At 36.5% G+C, this 20,918-nt stretch overlaps 1 protein-coding gene across 1 annotated transcript in view; it reads right to left on the bottom strand.

Moving 5' to 3' along the window:
- TMEM135 (transmembrane protein 135) overlaps nt 1-20,918 on the bottom strand; it is a 157,139-nt gene that overhangs the window by 71,559 nt on the left and 64,662 nt on the right. The window contains exon 5 of the mRNA XM_088159340.1: nt 17,675-17,740. Coding sequence (XP_088015466.1) covers nt 17,675-17,740 — 66 coding nt within the window. The remainder of the gene's footprint in view (nt 1-17,674; nt 17,741-20,918) is intronic.

The raw sequence follows: 20,918 nt of genomic DNA, 5'->3' as shown, positions 1-20,918 counted from the left end.
TGAATGCTTTCACAAATACTCCTGAAATCTTTGAATAAACTGTTATATCATGATTCCCAGAGATTTCAGGATTTAACTTTTGTTTCCTTAATAGCAGCCACAACAGCCCAGCAGTACCCAGTACCACAGACCCCTGCACTCACCTTGGCATGGACAAAGGGCTCTCTGGGGGAGGCCAAGAGCTCCTTATATTCCACCAGCCAACAACAGCTGTTCATTCAGTGTAAGCAGAAGCCTGTAATCTTACATTTTAGAATAGGCCTATTAAAAAGCTGAAAAAAAAGAGGGAGTTTTGTTGTTGATTTTTTTTAATAATTTGACTGCCTTGCTACCTTCTGATACTGTTACTAGTAATATTAAATTGCTTTTCAGCATCAGCTGTTAGAGAAATCCTTTTGAGCTTTCAAATCACTCACATATACATATCACTTTCTACTTCACAAAAGGTATTTCCAGCCTAGAGCTATCTCTTCTTTTTGGAACCCATAAGAAAATATTTTGTGTTCCCTCCATGCACTCTCACTGTCATTAGGGACTAAAATTTTCCTTTTCATGCTACCCAAGTTCAGGTGGTGGTTAAATAGAAACAGCTTTGTCAACACAAAACTTCTACAAGTAAGGAAATAAAACACATACAAAACATGAAAAAAGACAAACTCTAGAGACAGAAGATCCTCAAACATGCTCAATTTAAAGGATTTTTTTTTAAAAAGCAAAAACCAAAAGGGAGTTTGCAACAGGAGCATACTCAGAGATAAACCAAAGATAAACCAGACTTTGTGCAACATCTTGCAGGCTGCTCACAAATCACTAGCCTTTAAATTAAATACAGGAAACACCATGTAACCGCCCCCCCATATCTGTCATTATTTGTGCTATTGTCACTATCCGCAAGTTATGGCTGACCTCACATGAACCCTAATGTTCATGGACTGCAGGGAATCATTACAGAAGTGAAAATTAGGGAGACAAAAGCAGAGCGGAGTCAAGCAGGCAGCACATGCCCCAGAACAGCCAAAATTCAGACAAATAGATCAGGTTACACAACCTCAAGCAAGTACACACCAGTGTGAAACAGAAACTGACAGTTTCAGCTATCAAATTACAGGAAAAAAGACCCTTGTAGAAATGCAATACCAATATAAACAAAATGTTAATATGGACAATATTTAATAGATTAATACTTAAGAGATTACTTACGTTATAGATATTTGGTTGAAAGTTCAAAAATAAATATAATAGTTCTGGTAAACAAAAATGAACTATTGTGCTCACATTTGTATTTGTAAAGAAACATCTTGCAAATAATAATTTTAAGATATTTTATTCATGCCATCAAAATGATGCTATCACACAGTAACAGTGGGTATTAATGTTTCTGACACTTTAGATTACCTACTTAGTATCAATTTCAGTCCCTACTGAAAACAAAAGAAATACTGGAAAAAAAAAACCTCAACATATTTAAATTAGAAGCAGGTAAGACCTGGGTATATTCTCTTTGTTGAAATTATACTGTCTGTAGTTACACAAAGGGATTTACACAGAGACGAGGGAGGCATTAAGTAAAAGCACCAGCCTTTCCAGGTTTAAAACTTTCTGGAGGGAGGATTGAAAAACAACTTCCTTCCCAGCAGGGTTGGACTGTTCTCCCACAGAACAAGAAATAGAAGAGGAGATAGCCTTAAGCTGTAGCCAAGGAAGCTTTTTCTAGATATTACGAAAAAATTATTCACCTAAAGGGTTGCCAAGCATTGGAAGAGGCTGCCCAGAGAAGTGGTGGAGTCACCACCCCTGAAAGGATTTTAAAAATGAATGGAAAATACACCTGGGGACATTAAGTTTAGTTGTGGATCTGGCAGTACCAGGTGAATCTTAGAGGTCTTTTCCAACCTTCACCATTCTGTGATTCTACTCCATTTTTCTGAAGACTCTGCATCCAATTTCTGCAGAGAACAGCAGCTGAATAACATCTAGTCTTTACCATAACAAAGATATTTGAGATGTCAGCCAAGGGGAATATAACATACTCTTATTTCAGTTCATGAGTTTGCGTCTCTGAGGTATTTTCTCCTGCCATTCTTGACATGCACCCATATGCTTTATCAGGTTTCTGGCTTTTCCTCTGAATATTAGAACAACACTTCTTTGAGCAAAGTGCCATTTTCAGACCAAGCACTGTAATTTTGCATTTCAGGTGTAGTAATAGCAAAGCTTTCAAGTGGGAGACTGTTTCAAGTGTGAGTCTGGAGTACCAGGTGAGTTCAGATCACACCCAAGGGCTGTCCTCTTGCACAATTTACTGCATTTGCTGCACTCACTGATGCTGTTTTGGTCTTGTGTAACACAACTGCTTCTGTTATAAGGATAACAGAGCTTGGACAAAAGTCTGTTCATCATAAGACCAGTTCATGAAGACTCAGTAAAACACATCAATTATTCTGACTCAAAGTAATTTGCTTTGTTCTCCTATTATTTTCTTCCTCTACCTACTCACATAGGAGTAGGTTTGTTGGGGTTTTTTTTAGCTAGGAACATCCTTGCCTCACTTTTCTTCGCCCTACCTCCTTATCACTTGCCACAAATCAAATGCTGTTGCAGAATAAGAGGATCATTTTGGTAGGCAGTTTGGTCTTTGTATAAATTGGCTACTCCCTTGCCCACAAGTGACATGAGAGATGTGTTTCCTGAAGCAAAGGGGAATAAGGAAATAACAGTGAAGACATTGATGGAGACAATATAGAAAAGTTCAGCACGTTGAGTTATTTTAACTTTGAAAAAAAAGCCAGGAACCCAGGAAAGAAAAAATATTACATGAGGGAGGGAATTTTACTTTAATTTTTTAAAATGCGTTCGAAAGAAAGTTATAATCTAACTTTATGAGGAAATACTGCAGCCAGTAAACCTGATTTAAACCCTCTAAATTGCAGCCAGGACGATGACCAAGGAGTTAAAAAAATACCCATGAGAAGTAAAGGAAGTGTCTTATTAGCTTATCTACAATTAAGTAAAACACAGGCTACCTGAGGAACAGTAATTCACTAGTATAAGTCACAAAAAAATGAAACAAAATGGAAGGAACAGTTTTACCACTGCCCAATCATCAATGGAACTGGTCAATTTTAGGCTAGTCATCAGTCTGTTCACTGATACTTAGGAATAATTAAACCTGTCAGGACAAGGAAGAAGAATAAATTAGTACACCATTAAGAGTCCTTTTCAACCCTAATTACAAGCTGCCTTTTGCAAAAAAAAAAAAGCAAACCAAAAAAAAACACCAAAAACAAAAAAACATATTAGGGGGTCTCTGTTGCTGCCTTTGTATTCAGGAGCTTTAAACTGCAAAAACAAGAAACTAAACTGAGCCTTGTATGGGGTCCCCAAGCTTGGTACCCCTGTACAAATATCCCAACATCAAAGCAATTCTCAGATTGCTTCCAGAACTTCTGGCAGTGTTTCATACTATTCCTAGAACACCTCCTTCACTACTGGGGCAATGAAATGCTTCTTCAAACACTGACCAATATTGTGCTTATTACCTAAGGGAGAAGCACACATAAAAATATTGTTTGGGGGGGAAATCACAGACCCTTATTAACATTTAGCTTCTTAAAACAAAAAATTAAATTCACAACACATAACACATCACATTAAAACTGAATGAGGGCTTAATACTAACAGATTTAATGTAAGAAGCCTTTATGAACGTGACCTGAGGTCCCTATGCCTTTCAGCAGAAACAAATCCAAGACAGAAAATTAAACAACAGAAAAATTAAACAACTCAAGAGATTTAAATTGTTATCTTCTGTTTTCTCTTGAAAATATGTATTCTGCTGGAAAGCTTTGATATAAAAATTAGGAGCTTTCTCAGGTCTTACCTATAATAAATACTGAATCTCTACCAAAGGGCTTTTGCTTCCAATTAAAAAACAAATCTTCACACCTGAAAGGGTTTGATTAATAATAAGAGAGCCTTACGACTGGATAAAGGATATAACTTTGCTAAATCTATAGACATTAAAGAAAAAATGGTTAAATTACAAAAAACTTTTAAAGTATTTTCTCTCCCCCAAAGTACAGCACCATTTTTATCTGCTTGTTAGGTCACCTGAGCAGAAATTACTTTAGAATCATGTAACACATGACAAATCAGGCCTTATCTTCAAAGGTGGTGGTGGGAAAACCCAAAGGAATTTCAAACTCCTGAGATATCAACAAAGAATTTAATTATTAAGTGATTTACTACACTATTTTGATACTATAATCTGCCTACAATACAGGAATGGGTCAAAGAAAAATTGAAGCAACCCGGGTTCATTACTATAACTTCAAATGTTTAATGTGTGTATTTTCAAATGTTTAATATAACGCCAGATAAGAACATCAAAAACAGAAACACAATTCTTTCTTTTTTAGAGATCTTGCATAAAATTCCTTAAGATACCCTTAGGGAATTAATGGAGACAAATCTGAACTCTCATCTGTACTGGGAAAATGACTGAATGAGCTATTTCAGCAATAAAAGCAGCTTTGTCTAAGTTTAGCTCTCCTAAAATCCCTTCTTAGGGAACCTTTCACATTCAGCATTGTGAGACTGAAGACATCTTAATAGCAGGCAGCACAGAAATTATGTTGTAACTCACAACCTTTCCCACAGTCTTCTGATCAGATGGTGAGACCAGTCCAAAGAGTCCCCCCTTCAACAGGCTGGCCCAGTTCTCCCAGTACAACTCCAGCAACACTGGTTACTCCCTAACCACATTTCTCTGCCATAGCTCTCACTTTGGTGATGAAGCTGTAGAAGCAGAAATCTGCTCTAGAAAGGCTCTTTCTACTTACTCTAAGAAAAGACTTTGCCTTGATAGTACCTTTAAAAAAACCCAACTGTTAAATACTGGAGAAAACAAAAATGGGGAAGGGTGAAGATGCAAAGAGATAACTTCTAAATGCACAAACTGTTCTCTGCTTCAGCCATAAGTACAGCATTAGAAATGCTAAATAGGTGCCACTTTTCACTCCAGAATTAGTAATGTAACCTCAAATTGTAATCTTTTTGACATAAAAATGCCTTGAGGTAAGGGACCAAGGGAGGACCCTTTTCTTAGCCAGGTCATGTCCATTGTAGAGCAGCACTTAAAAATCATGTACTGATATTTTAATATACAACAAAATATTTATTAGTCAATAGAATAAAATATCTTTATTTCTGTCTTTTGTATACAAAGTTCCACTGCCTAGAACAGTATTTCCCATATTATTGACACATTAAATAATCAAAATATTTTGTGCATCTCGATGCTAAATGCTGTAGAAACTGCATACACTGGAACTAAAATAATTTATATTGGGAGTACAAAAAAATACTCATTTAAGCCAGCTTCCCCAGTATAGTTCACTGCTGGAAGAACATGCTTTGGAAAATAAGACATCTCACAAAGAAATTATTTATTGATATGCACTGCCTCTTCCAGATCACACTGGTCACCAGCTGTTACTTTTAAATGGCTTTATGTTACTCAAGATGAAACAAGAGAATGAACTTAAGGATCTCTGGTGGCTACCAAAAACACAGAAAGAGATATTACTCAATCTTTCCTTTAAACATCATCCCTACCATTCAAATGAAGTGAAGGGCATTTTCTTTAAGTCTGATAAACAGCTCCAAGGTCAGACCTGATTACAAAATGTTCTGAGTATCAGCAACTTAAAAGAGCTTTTTTTTAAATAAAAAAAAAAACAACCTCACATTTTATCAAATATATGTGAACACTTCCAAATGTCAGGAATTCCAAGCACTTTCCTTATGACTGGAAAATTGTACCCACTCATGGTCTCTTCACACAGTCATTTCAAAGTGAAACTGAGTTCAAGGATATACAGATGACACAGGGAAATTTATTTGCCTACATTTTTGTCCTGAATTTACACGAAATCCGATGAGCTCTACTGAACACCACAGAGAGGAGTACATTGTGTACAAAATAATCTTACTGAAAAGACATATTTCCACATCTGCCTTTGTTCAGGTCCATCCTGCACAGACACAGCTCAGAGCAAATTCAGAGAAGTAAATTGTAAATAAGTGCTGAACTCCTCTTACAAACAAGTTAAGAGATTTAAAATCCAACATGCAAGGGAGTCAAAGCACCTGCCAGAAAGGAGCTTTGTAAAAAAACACAATGCATCTCTCCCTTTGCTATAAACACTTCAGCAATGAACAAAGGGAGGCAGCAAGGCTGTTACTGTCAACTCAATAAAAGATTTTCTTCTAATTAGGAGTGAAGCTTAGCTCCCAAACTTTAGTAAAATTCAAGAGGTAGACAAAGACTATGATTTATCCTATATCTCAACAATATTATTAGTCCTAAATTTTTAGCATGAAGTTTCCAGGGCAGTCTGAGCATCACCTTATACCACTGGATGGCTGAAAAGAACAGAAGTTGCCAAGTCACTAAGACCCAGCTCCACCAGAACCTTTTAAAACTGCAAGAGACCACATGGATTATCAAGACCATCTCTCACTGTAGGTAACCCCATTAATTAGTTTATGATAGGAATTAGGTACATCTACTGCATGACCTACTGCAAAATAAGGAGTGGCATTATGCCCATAATGAAGAGAGCAAAAGCTTACTTTTCACATGTACTTGTAGGACTCCCAGTCAGCCACTTACCTATCACAAGCCTCTCAAGGAGATGTTAATACTAAACTTTTTCCCAGCGTTTTCCAAGTTTATTCAGATAGTCAACTGTTCGAGGCAAGTATCCCTTACTAAGTTCATGTAGTTCCTGATAAACATTACTGGTCGGCTGTAATTCAGGTCTCTGGTCCATCTCTCATTACTCTGTCACGTGATGGATTTTGTGAAAGACCTCATGCCTCCTTCATGAAAGAAGGTAAGCTGATATTACGTAGTGCAGATGGGGAGCACCATGCTCATTACCTCAGAAATGCCAGCCTGAGAAGCTCAAATTTTAAAAAAAATGAGATGTATATAATATAATAAATATAAGCCAACATTGGTAACTATTCCAGGGATTCTAAATATAAGGCTAAAACACTGCTGATTCCAATGAGTCTTTCAATGCTCTGACCTAAGATAAAGAATAAAATTTAAAAAAACAAAAAACAATCCAAAAAAACCAAACAAACAAAAAACCAAACAAAAAAAAAACACAACAAAAAAAACCAAAAAAAACCCAAAAAACCAAACAAACAAAAAAACAAACAAAAAAAAACCCAAAACAAAACAAAACAAAACAAAAAAACAAAAAAAAAAAAAACAAAAAAAAAAACAAAAAAAAAAAAAAAAACAAAAAAAAAAAAAAAAAAACACACCAACCTTCAAGTATATGCTTAAATTATTATTTCCTGTCTAGCAAAAAGCTTAAGTCACTTGTTTGGTCAAACACTGTTGAAATCAAGGGGACCTATACACACTCTTAAATTCACTCCCTACTGAGAAAAGCACTAGAGCATGTGCTAAACATGCCCTTGGGAATTAGTGTCTTATGCTGCACACTCTCCCAAATATTTAGGCACATGTTTAGTTTTGTTACCATGAATATTTCCATTGATAAACATGTTCATAGCTATTAACAGGAAAAAGACCTGAAGGATTACTAAGGAGGAAATATATCAAATAAACTACAACTGCAATATTGTGTCTTTTTGTAAATTACAATCCCAGAGGTGAATGAAAAATTTCACTATATGAAGAGAGAAGAGTAAGGGAGTCAAAACTGTTCAGGTGAAAAATAAACTACAAAAGTAAAGCAAGTTATTGCCACAGCCAACTGACACAAAAGTAAATTTTTTTTGCTCAGCTTCCACATCTTTACTATACTCACAGTTCTTTAATAGGGCACATAAATCCAAAAAAGCATAGTATTTGCATTTTTAATCCCACATAATTAATGAGCACTTTTCCTTCTCACTTCAATCAGAACCCCCATATAGGAAAATAGAAGCCAATTGATGCCATATGTCCCTGTGAATTGTTATTCCAGATGTATTCCTTGTACTCCTTGGAGTCACAGAATTAAAGTTCCCATTTCCTTGAAAAATAACACATTCCCATAAACGCAAATGAAGCGATTTTGTGTATAAAGTAGTTTATTAATATGATTCATTTTTCTGGTAATGTTAATTTCCTTCAGCATTTTTTCCTGTAACCTAAGTACAAAATAAAATAACAATTTACCTATAGCATTGGATTGTGAAGAAGCACAAATGCACTTAGCTTTAGCTTTTAGCTTGATATTTCTCTCACCAGAATGGTAAACTAACACTTAGGCATTTGAGAACTAATGTTTAAGTTTTCATTTTGATTAGCACAGAATAATTTTACCCAAAGTCTGAAGCAATGGGATTTGATCAGAATGCTTGCTTTTAAAACACTGCAATGTTTATCTTTTTCTTTAGCCTTGTAACAAAGAGAGAAATAAAAATGCTCCATTTTTGCAGTAATATTTGCTTAACTGAAGGTTAACTGTGCTTTAAGTACTGCAAACAAAAAATCAGAAGTGGGGAAGGGAGTTGCAGTAATAGCTTTCCCACACTGCCCTGCCAAAAACCTCAGCCTTGTTGGGCCATTTTCTCTAAGGGCTAGAAGTAATTAAGTTTCATTGCTAAATCGGTCTTGAGGCTGTCTTGAGCAGAAAAATCACTTATGCTTAATTGCATGCGGTGATGTGGTGAGCAGTCCATTAGGCAGACTGCAGATACCAGTTTACTTTTTGCAGCTCTGCAGGATACTTACAAATGAAAGGTAATTATTTTATCCAAGCAGTCACTTGTATAATATGTATTTCCTGCAGAAAACGGTGGTACTTCAAAAAAGGCTCATACTTGAGTTTTTTCTACATAGGTCTCTTAAATATTATTTTTAGGGTTGTTGGGTTTAAATGCTTGAGTTTCTGAAACTTACGAACAATAAAACTGAATATTCATTCTACCATAATAAACATACTTAATAATTCGATTATGATTTTATCAATTATAGTACAAACATTTAAAAATACTAATCTGCTCATCATTTTTCATATAGGATGATAAATATGTAACATAAATAACATGTATAGTCACACACATCTGAACACATGCTCATGGTCAGAGGAATGTTCTCCATGACCAAGAAACTCTACAGAGTGTTTGCTAATCAGAAACACATATTTTTCACCTGATTCCCTCAACAAAGAATTAAGTTTCCATAAAATTGTAGCTGCCAGAAACAGATTGGTTTCATGGTTCAGAGTGGGAGAATGGTTCCAGCAGTTCATGCACTCTATCATTCCTGCTGCTGGCAGGCCTATTGCAATCACCTTGCACTGAGATATCAGTCAACAAAGACAATATAATCCTTCCTAAGTGATTAAATACTGTAAAACTATTACAACACATTATTACAACAAAACAGTGCAGACTGTTACTGCAGAACTTTTGCAATGTTAATTTCCATTAACATCCACTATTTTCCTGATTCTCAAGTACCCACTCCTGAGCACTAAGCAACAGCATTTAATTTGCCTGTAACAACAACTTCCTTAGCATTCATAAAGGTACCTAAATACCTCAGGCTAGATGGTTCTCCTGTTCTCATGATGTTATTTAGGTACAGGGTTGGCCTCACAGGGCAAATGCATACAAGTTCTTTAAAAGAAGGAAGAACATCTAAGATTTTTAAGTTTGAAATAACTTAACTGGATCACTGGAGTACAGTACAGTCTTACACTGTCCAAAAAAGCCAGCTGTGCTCACCCAGTAAGGTTCACAACTTGTCATATGATAGAAATGCTCCAGAGTCTCTTCCCCCTGCCACCAAATAATGTCACACCAGAAATACTACATACTGCTTTTAGCATCAGCTCCCAGTCCTAGTAGTCAACCTCCCTATCAACAGTATTTTCCCATACCTTCACATTTGGGAAAGAACAATAAAACCCTTAGCCTTTATAAACTGCTCACCCTAGGTATTGTCATTTGATTTTTCTACAGCTTAAGAGAAATGTATGTAAATTTTAACTTTTATATAATATTAATCAAGTATATATGCTAAATAAAAGTAAGATTATTCTAATTTCATACCTACAGAAGAATGTTTCACAATTTTGGTCTTTGAACATAGAATTGCAACACGATTGTTTTGGTTGGATGGAATGGAAAAAGCTTTCTCACTGACTATAGGCACATATATCTTTTTTTCAGAAACCCAAAAAAGCTTTGATTTATGCAATCTGCATTTTGATTTATGCAATCTGTTAACATACAGGACAATTAAAAGTTACCAAAGATGACTATTATTTCTTGTTTGTGTGTGTTCTGCAATACTTTAGTAAGTCTAACACATGAACAAGAGGCATAAAAAAACTTGAATTGAATGAGAATACTGTTTTCCAAAAGGAAAATTACATTTTAAGTAACATTTAGACTAAAATTAAGATACTCCTCTTTCAAAGTGACTGTTCAACCCATAGAAGCAAAGGTTGCATGTAGACGTCATAGCAACCATCCAGCATCTGAAGGGGACCTACAGGGAAGCTAAGAGGGGTTTCTTCATCAGGCACTGTAAGGATAGGACAAAGGAGAATGGCTTCAAACTGAGAGTACATTCAGATTAGTTGTTAGAAAGAAATTCTTTACTGTGAGGGTAGTGAGGCACTGGCACAGGCTGCCCAGAGAAGCTGTAGATGCCTTATCCCTCGAAGTGTTCGAGGACAGGCTGCATGTGGCTTTGAGCAACTGGGTCAGGTAGAAGGTGTCCCTGCCATGATGGGGGAGGAGATGTTCCTCAAGGTGCCTTGCAACCCAAACCATTCTATGGTTCTGTGACTGTACACACAGCAGTGATTTAGCTGACATGTGTATATTCACACTGCAGTGTGTAAGTGAAAATGGTGTGCATTCACTGGCAAAGCTATTCTTCCAACAACTTGAATCAACTTACACATAACTAATCGTCAGTTTCTGTGCATGCTATAGTAACACTCAGCATTCTGAAATGCCTAGAGGTATGTAAACAAATTCTTAGCTTTATCAGGTTGTGTATCTTCTTACAGTTGCCTATTTTCTTCAACTATATGAATGAATTAACATACATCAGTATCAACACCACCAAAGTGAGAAAGAACCATTATGCAAGCACCAAGCTCCAGCAGCACCTACTCTGCCTTTCCTCATGCACAGGAGTAAAAATCTCCCTAGACATGATCCTTACTCTTGCAGAACAATGGAGTTACAGGGGGCAATTCTGGGGGCAGGTTTTAAGTACAAAGCAAAATGACAGGTTCATTCCATGGCCATGACATAGAAGACTTAAAAATAAACAGATTGGGAGCTAAATATATTTTCTTACATTTAGCTTTGTTGCCATAATTTTTTATTGTCTACTTTTACCATGCACCCACTGCTTTACTGATGCAAAATAGTAAAATATCTGAAATACACAGGCTAAGTACTCAGGGAAGAAAAAAAAAAACACAACAGAAGTCTTTAAAATAGTAATTCCCTCCTTACTTTACTCCCTGCAAATATTTTCTTGGTGATGCACACCTGGCAAATACCTCTGGGCATAATTTAATTTACTTTTTAGCCTTGTGTTTCACTTCATTAAGGGAAGTTAAGACTATTCTAGGATAAATACATACCATGAGCTTGCACTAAAGAAAATTACAATAACAATAATGCCGAGCACGATATGCTAAATGCTTAAAGTACTAAATTCCATTGTCCCACTCCAAGAAAAACAGGCAGGCTATATTTTCCATATACTTAAAAGAAAAATACAAAGCATGAGTTATCTAGGTATTGTTTCACTTCTTTTTGAAATTCAAGTTCTCCAAGTTTCCAAACTTGTGTATTACCTTTCTTCAGTGGTACCTCTCCATTTTCTGAAATATGTAGTCACTCTCCTACTTGCAGATATTTTTACCTTAAGTTTACACCAGACATGATTCTTACAGTGCATTAATTTTTCACGTTCCCTAACAAATTAACTCCATCAAAACACTTTAAAATTATTTAAAGCAGGTCAATACTCTATTAAGGCTTGAAATTACTTTTAGTAAGAAACAGACTATCCCTAGGTAAATGGCATATTAGAAGAGCAGAAAAGTTCTTCATATTCAAGTACAGTTTTAAGACAAATTTTCCTTCCTCTTCAAGATTAAAAATTAATTTAAAATCCATAGACCACTTAAAATGGATAAACCAAAGCAAGCTAGACAAATAACACCTCCACACAACTGAATACATGGCAAAACAGCACCAGAACACTGTACACTGGAGCACCTCAAAGGCCATCTGCTGGTTTCCCTCCCCAGGGCTCAATGGCATTCTCATTCTCAATCTCTCTCTCCAATCAAGCCTGAGTTTGCACCACATTTAATCAGAAGAATTATTTACTTTTGACTTACTTCCAGATAACATAGATAAGGTATGCCAGTCTTTGACAATTAAATTACCTTTGAACTGTTACCCATAGTGACCTGCCAGAAGGATTTTCCAGATCCCAGTACTATTTTAAAATACTTCTGACACATATGACCCAAACAAAAACCTTAAGCTAAAGGACTATAAAACAGTTCTGTTCTTGTGGATACGTTTTATCCATTTGCTTCTTCTTTACAAGAAGTTATAAAAGACAGGCTCCATACTACATTCAAAATAGATTTCACCAATGAGAAAGCTATAACTATGCATGCCAATAATCTAAGTAAGTAGTAAATTGATGGTTCAGAACACTCTTATAGGTATCTTTTTAATTGTAATTTTTTTAAAATACATTTCTTGTGAAAAAGCTGAAAATTAAAGTACAGATTATTTTCTTAGGACAGAGAGAAGGGACATCACTTTAGATGAACAGGCACTCAGACCTGCCTGCAACTAACTCTTTCCTTTTAGTTTTGCAAATATCTTTCAAATACAAGTGGGTAATTATAAGAGAAATTAATACTGAAGTCTACTGGCACTTTGGATCTTACACAACATTCAAAAATATGATTTGGTCAAATTAAATTTACACTGTTTTACAACGTATTAAATTTTAAAAATACATGTTTTCTGTGTGCCAGCAACCCTTAACCAGGCCAGGAAAAAACACAGACAACAAGATCCAAGAGACTAACAATCCTAGAACCCCTTTATATGGAAAAGAGATTATCATTTAATTAATACTTAGTTCCATGTCATCTTCACATTACTAAACATGATGACAGGTGTCATAATATCTCCTTTGAATTGCTCCATTGGCAAGTAAAAGAAAAAAGTTCCTCCTCATGAAAAAGTAATTGCAGTTACTGTTAATAATACAAAAAATCCATGTCTATATGACTTTAATTCCACAGGTGAGTTTCCAGGAGTCTACACTGCACTCTGCTATGACATAGTGGACTGGGAAGAAAGAGAGCAAGGAAAACCTGAGTTGGCAGTAATGCCACTTCAACTATGTACCCTCCTTCCCAAGGTTCTTTCAGTATGTCTGTAGAACGAAAAGTAATACTGTGCAAAGGAGCATTTCATATTGTTGTTCCCACTGTTATGTATTCACTTGTAAAAAATATTAAAGAAACCACATTTTAAAGATCCTTACTGATCCCCTTGTTCAACGTATAGCTAAATACGGTATTGCAAATACATCACTGGTATTAACTACAAACACAAACCCAGAAATTACTTTTTACAGATATCTGGGCTAAATTCATAAAACTTCACAATTCACATTACTGAATTTACAGGAAACACACAGAATGGCGAAATCTCTTAAAAACAGCTTTAAACGAAAAGAAAGACTTGTCTTCTTCCAACAAAGTTCACTTTCAAGCATGGATATGTACTGCCATAGCAATGCATACTGTTATATGCACTATACTTCAAGGCAGTAAGCCATTTTAGGCTAGAAAAACATATATTTTAATGCTTACAGCCACAGAGATCATGCATGGCTGGTATCAGCTGTGGCTCTCTGGGAATCCTAACTCCACCGTAAGATCTGTTGTCTCTATCAGCCTATGTATTTCATGCATTTTTTCCATTTAAGGGTTCCACCCTCTCAGTTTATCCCCCTGCTCCTTCTTTGTGTGGATTCATTTCCCCCATCTACAGGGACTGAGAACATCAGTCCTGTGAGCTCATTGTCCTAACCAGATCTCTCCTTTTTCAGTATCTTCACAGAATTTACGCATGACACACTGGTTCTGGTATGTCACTGGCGCAATGTGAATAAAATTGGTCATTTCCAGTAACATTTTGGAAGTTCTCTCTCTCTCTGTATAGTAACCGAACTGATCTTAGCTTGTGCCAAATATATTCCATCCTGCTGCCATGCACTCAGTGACTCCTCACAGCCCACTGCTGCCAACCCTTACTCCTCCTTACAGCTCTCCCTTGGGGGCTCAGCACACAGCAGTGGAGGCCCCAGAGAAGGCAGTACTGGAAAGCATGGTCAGCTCTGAAGCAGGAGCCTCCTTGTATTCCTCTTCTCACTCATTTCAGCAGGCAGGCTGTTGCTGCTCTTGTTTCCTCAACCCCATCACTGTTGCCACATCACACAGCACCCACAGGGACAGGAGGCCTGTCTGGAAGAGGCTGGACACTGTGAGGAACCGATGGCAGCAGATCTGAGCTTCTTCCATGAAGACCAGAAGCAGAAGAAACAGCTGGAGATGCTCTCTAGGTGGTGCCAGGTCTGAGATCCCCAGATGCACAGCTCTCAGCCGTACCAACCACCGGCTCTGAGCCTTGTGTCATTAATGGAATGCTTATTAAGATTTCCAGACAGAAGCACAGCCATGGGATTTGGTGTGATCAAATCTGCTCCTACAATTTTTGGATCATTTGAGAATCAGCTAGAAGTGGTAACAGAAATGAATAAAGCTCTGCCTCATGCTCCAGCCCCACAACAAAATAACTGACAGGAATAACTAATTAGCATAAACAACAACATATTGAATCCTGAAAATTAATTACTCTTCTGGGTTTGATTCCCTCCCATGGATGCTACTGCACTTAGACGCACCCAGGAGCAAGAGAACTGCTGAGAAAATTCTTCGGGAACCTCTATGATTAATATTCCACAGTTAAATAATTTTTGGCACTATGCACTCAATTTTGATCATTAGTTTTGGCAGCATAATTACCTAAACTCTCAAAGTCATTTTATAAACCACATGCAAAAGTAGAAAGACCAAACCTGTACAACCTTATTTTTTAATTTCTTCAAGGATAATAAAGGAAGAACATAAAAATTCTATATGCATAAAGGCCTGGTAAGGCCAAATGAATGAGGAAATGTTAAAAGGAGAAATAAAAGGGACTGCCAGTGGACATTCAATATTATAACTTAAAACTCCACCTGGTAATGACAACTGGATCATAATGGACAGCTTTTCATGCATCCTGTTTTGTCTGTAGAAGAAATGTTAGCACATTAATCTGTTCAGTGGTACAGACAGAATAATGTCATTTTTTAATTAATTTAAAACAAACAGGTATTACTTTTGCTTTCTAACAGTGAACAGCTTTACCATCTCTCACATTTTAAATGGTGTTACATTTTTAAGTTCTGATGTGAAAGTTGAACAACACTTTTACACTTTTGGACTGCTGCCTCTGTATTTCGAAATTTCCATTTAAAAAGCTTCTCTGTTTTGATTTTCACTGCCAAGTTCACACTTCTCAAACAGAATACAGTCAACTTTAGTTCATATTCAACTTTTTTTCTGGCTCCCTTTCTACTTATGCACTGTGCAAACATCCAGCAATTTCTTGGAAGAGCACATAAAAATTTTAGTATGACTTGATAATTATATGTTTCTTCTGGAAAAATTAGTTTCATTTGAATAATGTAATTTCTCATTTTCAGACTAAGTAAATTATAATTACACAATGGAATTTAATGAAAAAATCTCCCTTGAGCAAAAACATTTTCTGATGCATAAAGTCCAATAAAAATACAAGAGAGAAAAAAGGTATTTTCTTGTTTCTCCCGCTGCCTTCTTACACAAAAAGCCAATTCTGGACCATTATTACATGTTTTATCTATAAATTATCTAGCTTAGCCTTAACTGCATTTCCACTGAGACCCCAGGAATACCTCAGAAAAAGTATCACAGGACACCATACATCAACATGAAGTTCACTTTCTCGTACTTCCTTTCTTGCTAACCATGGTTACATCTTCTCAACACTTAGGTTGCTGCTTCTCCTCTGGTTCTCTCTAGCCTTTGAGCTGGTTTAAGTGATAAAAGATCAGAAAGAATATCTGAAGAACAAAGCAAATTTTTTTCTACCTTATCAATGAGCTAAACCGGCTCAACAAAAGATGTATGAGATTCAGAAATTACTAATATCATTCACAATATACACCATTATGCCTGCAGTTGTCCTAGTATTTTGGATTGCAAACAGCATAATTTTTACTCTTTAAAAAAACCCATAATTTTATTTTTCCATAATTCACACCATTGACTGGGTAACTACATAAACCTTTTAGGCAAGCTGGTCATTAGAACATGGAAAATTAAGTACCCTTCACTGAAAAAACAAAACTAACCAGGGAATTTGGAAGAGATGCACATATTCAGTAACTAACATTTCTGGAAATGGCATTATGCTCTTCTGTAGAAAATAGCAGTACATAAAATTCATAGAGGACTCCTATATACAGAAAAGCTAAAACTACAGATCATGGCAGGACATGTCTCAAGTACACCTTCAGACACTGACACAGAGATACATTATTTTGTCACAAAAAAGAGATTAAGGCAACCTCATCAGCATAAGGAACATTTTACAGCACAGTTGAGATTCCAGGGTCAGTTTAGGTCAAGATTCCAGACTGACTCTGTGTCTCTGATAAGAACTTTTCACAAACTTATTAGGAATTTGATAAAATAACAATACCATGAGAAAACACTGAGGATTCTAACACTGAAAAACCTCACACACTGTAGCATCCAGCTGTGGCAATGCCCAGATCATTCCTCATTTCCAGTGTCATGACTGACTATAGTATTTTATTTTTTAAATTAAGTTCAACCCAAGTATAAATGGCACCAACTCATATTGGATATATTTAATCATCAACGTTCAAAACCATGTTTACCAGATAGAAAACCATACAAAGAAAGAAAAAAATGTTCACCACAAACAGAAGCATGTATAAGCAACATAACAGTGAAATACATTTATCCTCTTTGGAATAATTAATATATAAATACTTTGTATATTACATGAAGTAACTATTTCTTGAAAGGAACAAAGGATGAAGTAATCCCTCCACAGTTACCCAGTAACAAATATTGACCTCCTGTGAATTTCTCTAGATTTAACAATTTTTAATAGAGAAAATTCAGTGAAAAAAATGGACCCTAGCCCTTGGCAAAGCAGCTGAAAGCCTCTCGAGTCACTTCTATCATACAGCTAAGTAATGACTGAAGCAAAGAGGATAGAGTGTTCTTCGAAAAATATTTCATTTCTGACTGGGCAGTATTTAAGTTCTTGTTCTCCTTCAGAAAAATAGTGGAATGTAGGTATGCAAATTAAATATAGTCCAGCTCTCTTCACTTACCTGAAGACAGTATGACTTCCAGGAATTTATAAAGCACTATATTAATAAAGCATTGTATCACACATAAATAACACACAAAAACAATGCCAATATATTTAGCCTTACTTCTCCATGTCTTAAAGGTGTGATAGCTCCTCTTGCTACGGCCATTCGGAACAATGTTTCTGTGGCCTGCATCAACAAACACACAGACAAATTCATTATTAAAAAGCAGACAACACTGCTCATGACAATTTGTTTCAACTTTTATAATACTTTTTGTATTTTCTGCTACCTTGTAGTACCTATTTTACAATTAAATTGCTCCAGCAACTCCTTTAGAACAACCTGCAGTTTAGGCAAGTGTTTACTGCAAAGTCAGACGTGATTCTGGTCTCAGTCTAAGCAACACTTAAGCAGTACATGATCCCTCAGGCAACATCTCAGCTGTTCCAGAAGATGCTCTGAGCAGGTCAGAGATGCTCAGCCCCAGATAACGGTCCTCCAGAAGCTGTCATATAAAAGCAGGGTACTGTGGCAAAAATAGCTATATGGTATTTCACGAATCATGAAACTTAAAATTTTTAAATTGCTATTTAATAATATACAAGTAAATTGACAAATAAGTATGAAAAAACAGTATGATGCAGCGCTTTTCGTAAAAGCACCTAAGCTCCTTTTAACTCCCAGTAATGGTGGGACTACACAACATTGTCACATGTAAATGGCAGGGAACACAAATTTGGGGAAATCTTTCATCTTTAATTAGGCTGAATACCTTTCTGTGTTATTTGCCCCATCCTTTCTTTAATCCAGTGAGACAACTGGCACATACTTCTGATACACATATAGGTTGCTGGCTTAATGCAGACTATAATAGGTTCTGTACCACCTCTCTTTCTACAAGCTGGTTAGAAAAAGGCATGAAAAAAAATCGCAAGTTACATGAATTCACGGATTGGCACATCAGCATACACATGAACAGATTTGTTTTAAAAACTTGATTCCATAGCAAACAGTGAAGCTGGTTTCAATTTCAATTGTAAAAAAACATGGTTTTAATATCTGGTTCTAATTAAAAGAATACCCTGACATTTAAGGATCTATGTTAAAGAGCAGTTAGCAGGCTGTTTGGAAAAAAAAAACAATAAAACAACCACATTTAGAAAATTTATAAATAAAAGCAGTTTGCAGCAGCTGATCATCTTTCTAAACAAAGAAATGATTGCATGACTTTCTGGGTTCCCACTACCACTACCTTAAGACAGCTGTATCTCAATAAATGTGATATTAAAGACATCTCTTGAGATTCCTCAGTCTTCCTAGAGACAGATTAAGTGGGGTTTACTCTTTCCTGAATAATCTTCTACAAGAAAAGATTTTTTAATTACCGTATGTTCTCCCCACACACCTGTAAACGAATGTGTGCTCTTCAGAACATTGGGCTGCAAAATCTATTACTTCATTTACACCCACAAGGATGCACGGCAGTGCTCCACCGTGATTCTGCTTCTCAAACCTTTCTTCTCTGAGAGATGAAGTGAACCTCACACAACCTCTTGTATTTCACAAAATTGGCTTCTTTCACCAACATTTTTAGACATGTTTCAACCAAATTGAGCATTCTGTCAATACAGCTAAGCTGCTTTTGTTTCTTTTGAAAACCACTGGTGTGTGTGACTTTCTTTTCTCATCTACTATTAAAAGATCTCTCCTAGTATACTTGTACTCACCTCATTAATGTCAGATGTCAAAACCATTCAGAAACAAGGAAAAATCACAGCAATAGCAAATGCAACATCACAGATGTCTTCTGGAGGCCACCCTTCACTAAGAAGATTAGCACTACAAACACAGCTTCCCACATAAACTGCATGGTGGCAATAAGGCCACCTATAGCCATTGACTGACAATGACAAGGCTGGAGAAAGAGCCTGGGGTTTCAGCATGCAAAACCCAAGAGGAGGCTTAAAGAAGTTCATCTTTCAAAACAGTAATCAGCCCAAGCTTACTCCTGGTGTAAGCTTTAAGGTGAAGGAGGTGAACACTGGCAGTAAATAGTTCAGGTCTGCATTCTTTTGACAAAGAAAACTAGGTGTGAACATGTGGAGATTCGAGTAAGGAAGAAGAACATGATGTAACCATTCAGAGTTTTTTAACACCTTCATAGGGCAATAACATCACACAGATTGATGATAAAAAGTAATCAACTAGCAAAATTTTGCCAGACTTAAATGTAAATTAATCTGTAACACTTCTGTTTTTTCAAAGCTTCAACACTGTCTTCAATTTCAATCTCCTGCCCTGCCAATGCAGAAACAAACAGAATTGTGCTGGAGCATGTCCAAGGAAGTGCCGTAGCCCCAGGAAAGGGTCTGGAACACAAGTAGTATGCGGAGCAGCTGAAGGAGCTGGGGGTGTTTGCCTGAGGAAAAGAAGGCTCAGAAGGGTCCTTATCCCTCTCTGCAACTGTCTGAAAGGAGGCTGTAACCAGGTGAGGGTCAATCTCTTCTCCCAGGTAACAAGTGACAGGACAAGAAATGGCCTCAAGTTGCACTGGGGGAGGGGATTGGATATTAGGAGAAGTTTCTTCCTGGAAAGAACTGTAAAGCACTTGAACACAGACTACCTTGGAAAGTGTTTGAGTCACCATCCCTGGAGGTATTCAAAAGACATGCCAATGTGGCATTTGGGGACATAGTTTAGTGCTGCACTTGGCAGTGCCGGGTTAATGGATGGACTCTCAAAGGCTTCTTTCAACCTAAATAATTCTATGATTCTATCTGCTCCTGCTAAGGTTCCCTTGAAACAGCTTGTCTAGGTCCATTTTCAGCATCTTAAAGATTGGAGGTCTCACAACCTATCTGATCAACCTGTTTCAGCATTTCACAACATTTTAAGTGACAAGCCCACAAAAAAATGCAATTTACAGATGACTTGTAAATTCCTTCTGCTTCCCAAAGAAACACAGCCCAATTCCTCAAATTCTCTCTAAGCAGTGGAAATGCTTTGTGCCAAACAAGTGGATGGCTATCCTACAGTTTCTAGCTGTGACGAGCCAAGACACAAGGAAATCCAAAAACACAGAACATCCTGCTGGCATCTCAGCTGCACATGTTGGATATGGGAATAAGCATAAGGGTGGAGAAAGTCAAAACATACATGAACAGCATTTTTTTTTTTTAATGTTAGAAACAAACTCCATCATACCTAATGCTGCATAAAGAATAGAGGGAAAAAAGCTGCATGAAGAACCACAACAGCAATATTAAAAAAAAACAACAATGTTCTTGAATACCTCATATATTTTCTAAAATTCTATTTATGATAATGTCTTGCTGAGAGCAAAAGGATCCCTACAGGACATCAA

The sequence above is a fragment of the Sturnus vulgaris genome, chromosome 2 (genome assembly GCF_052056855.1).
Source record: "Sturnus vulgaris isolate bStuVul1 chromosome 2, bStuVul1.hap1, whole genome shotgun sequence".
Taxonomy (NCBI): domain Eukaryota; kingdom Metazoa; phylum Chordata; class Aves; order Passeriformes; family Sturnidae; genus Sturnus; species Sturnus vulgaris.
Note: the sequence above shows the minus strand (reverse complement) of the source record. Positions and strands in the feature narration are given on the sequence as shown.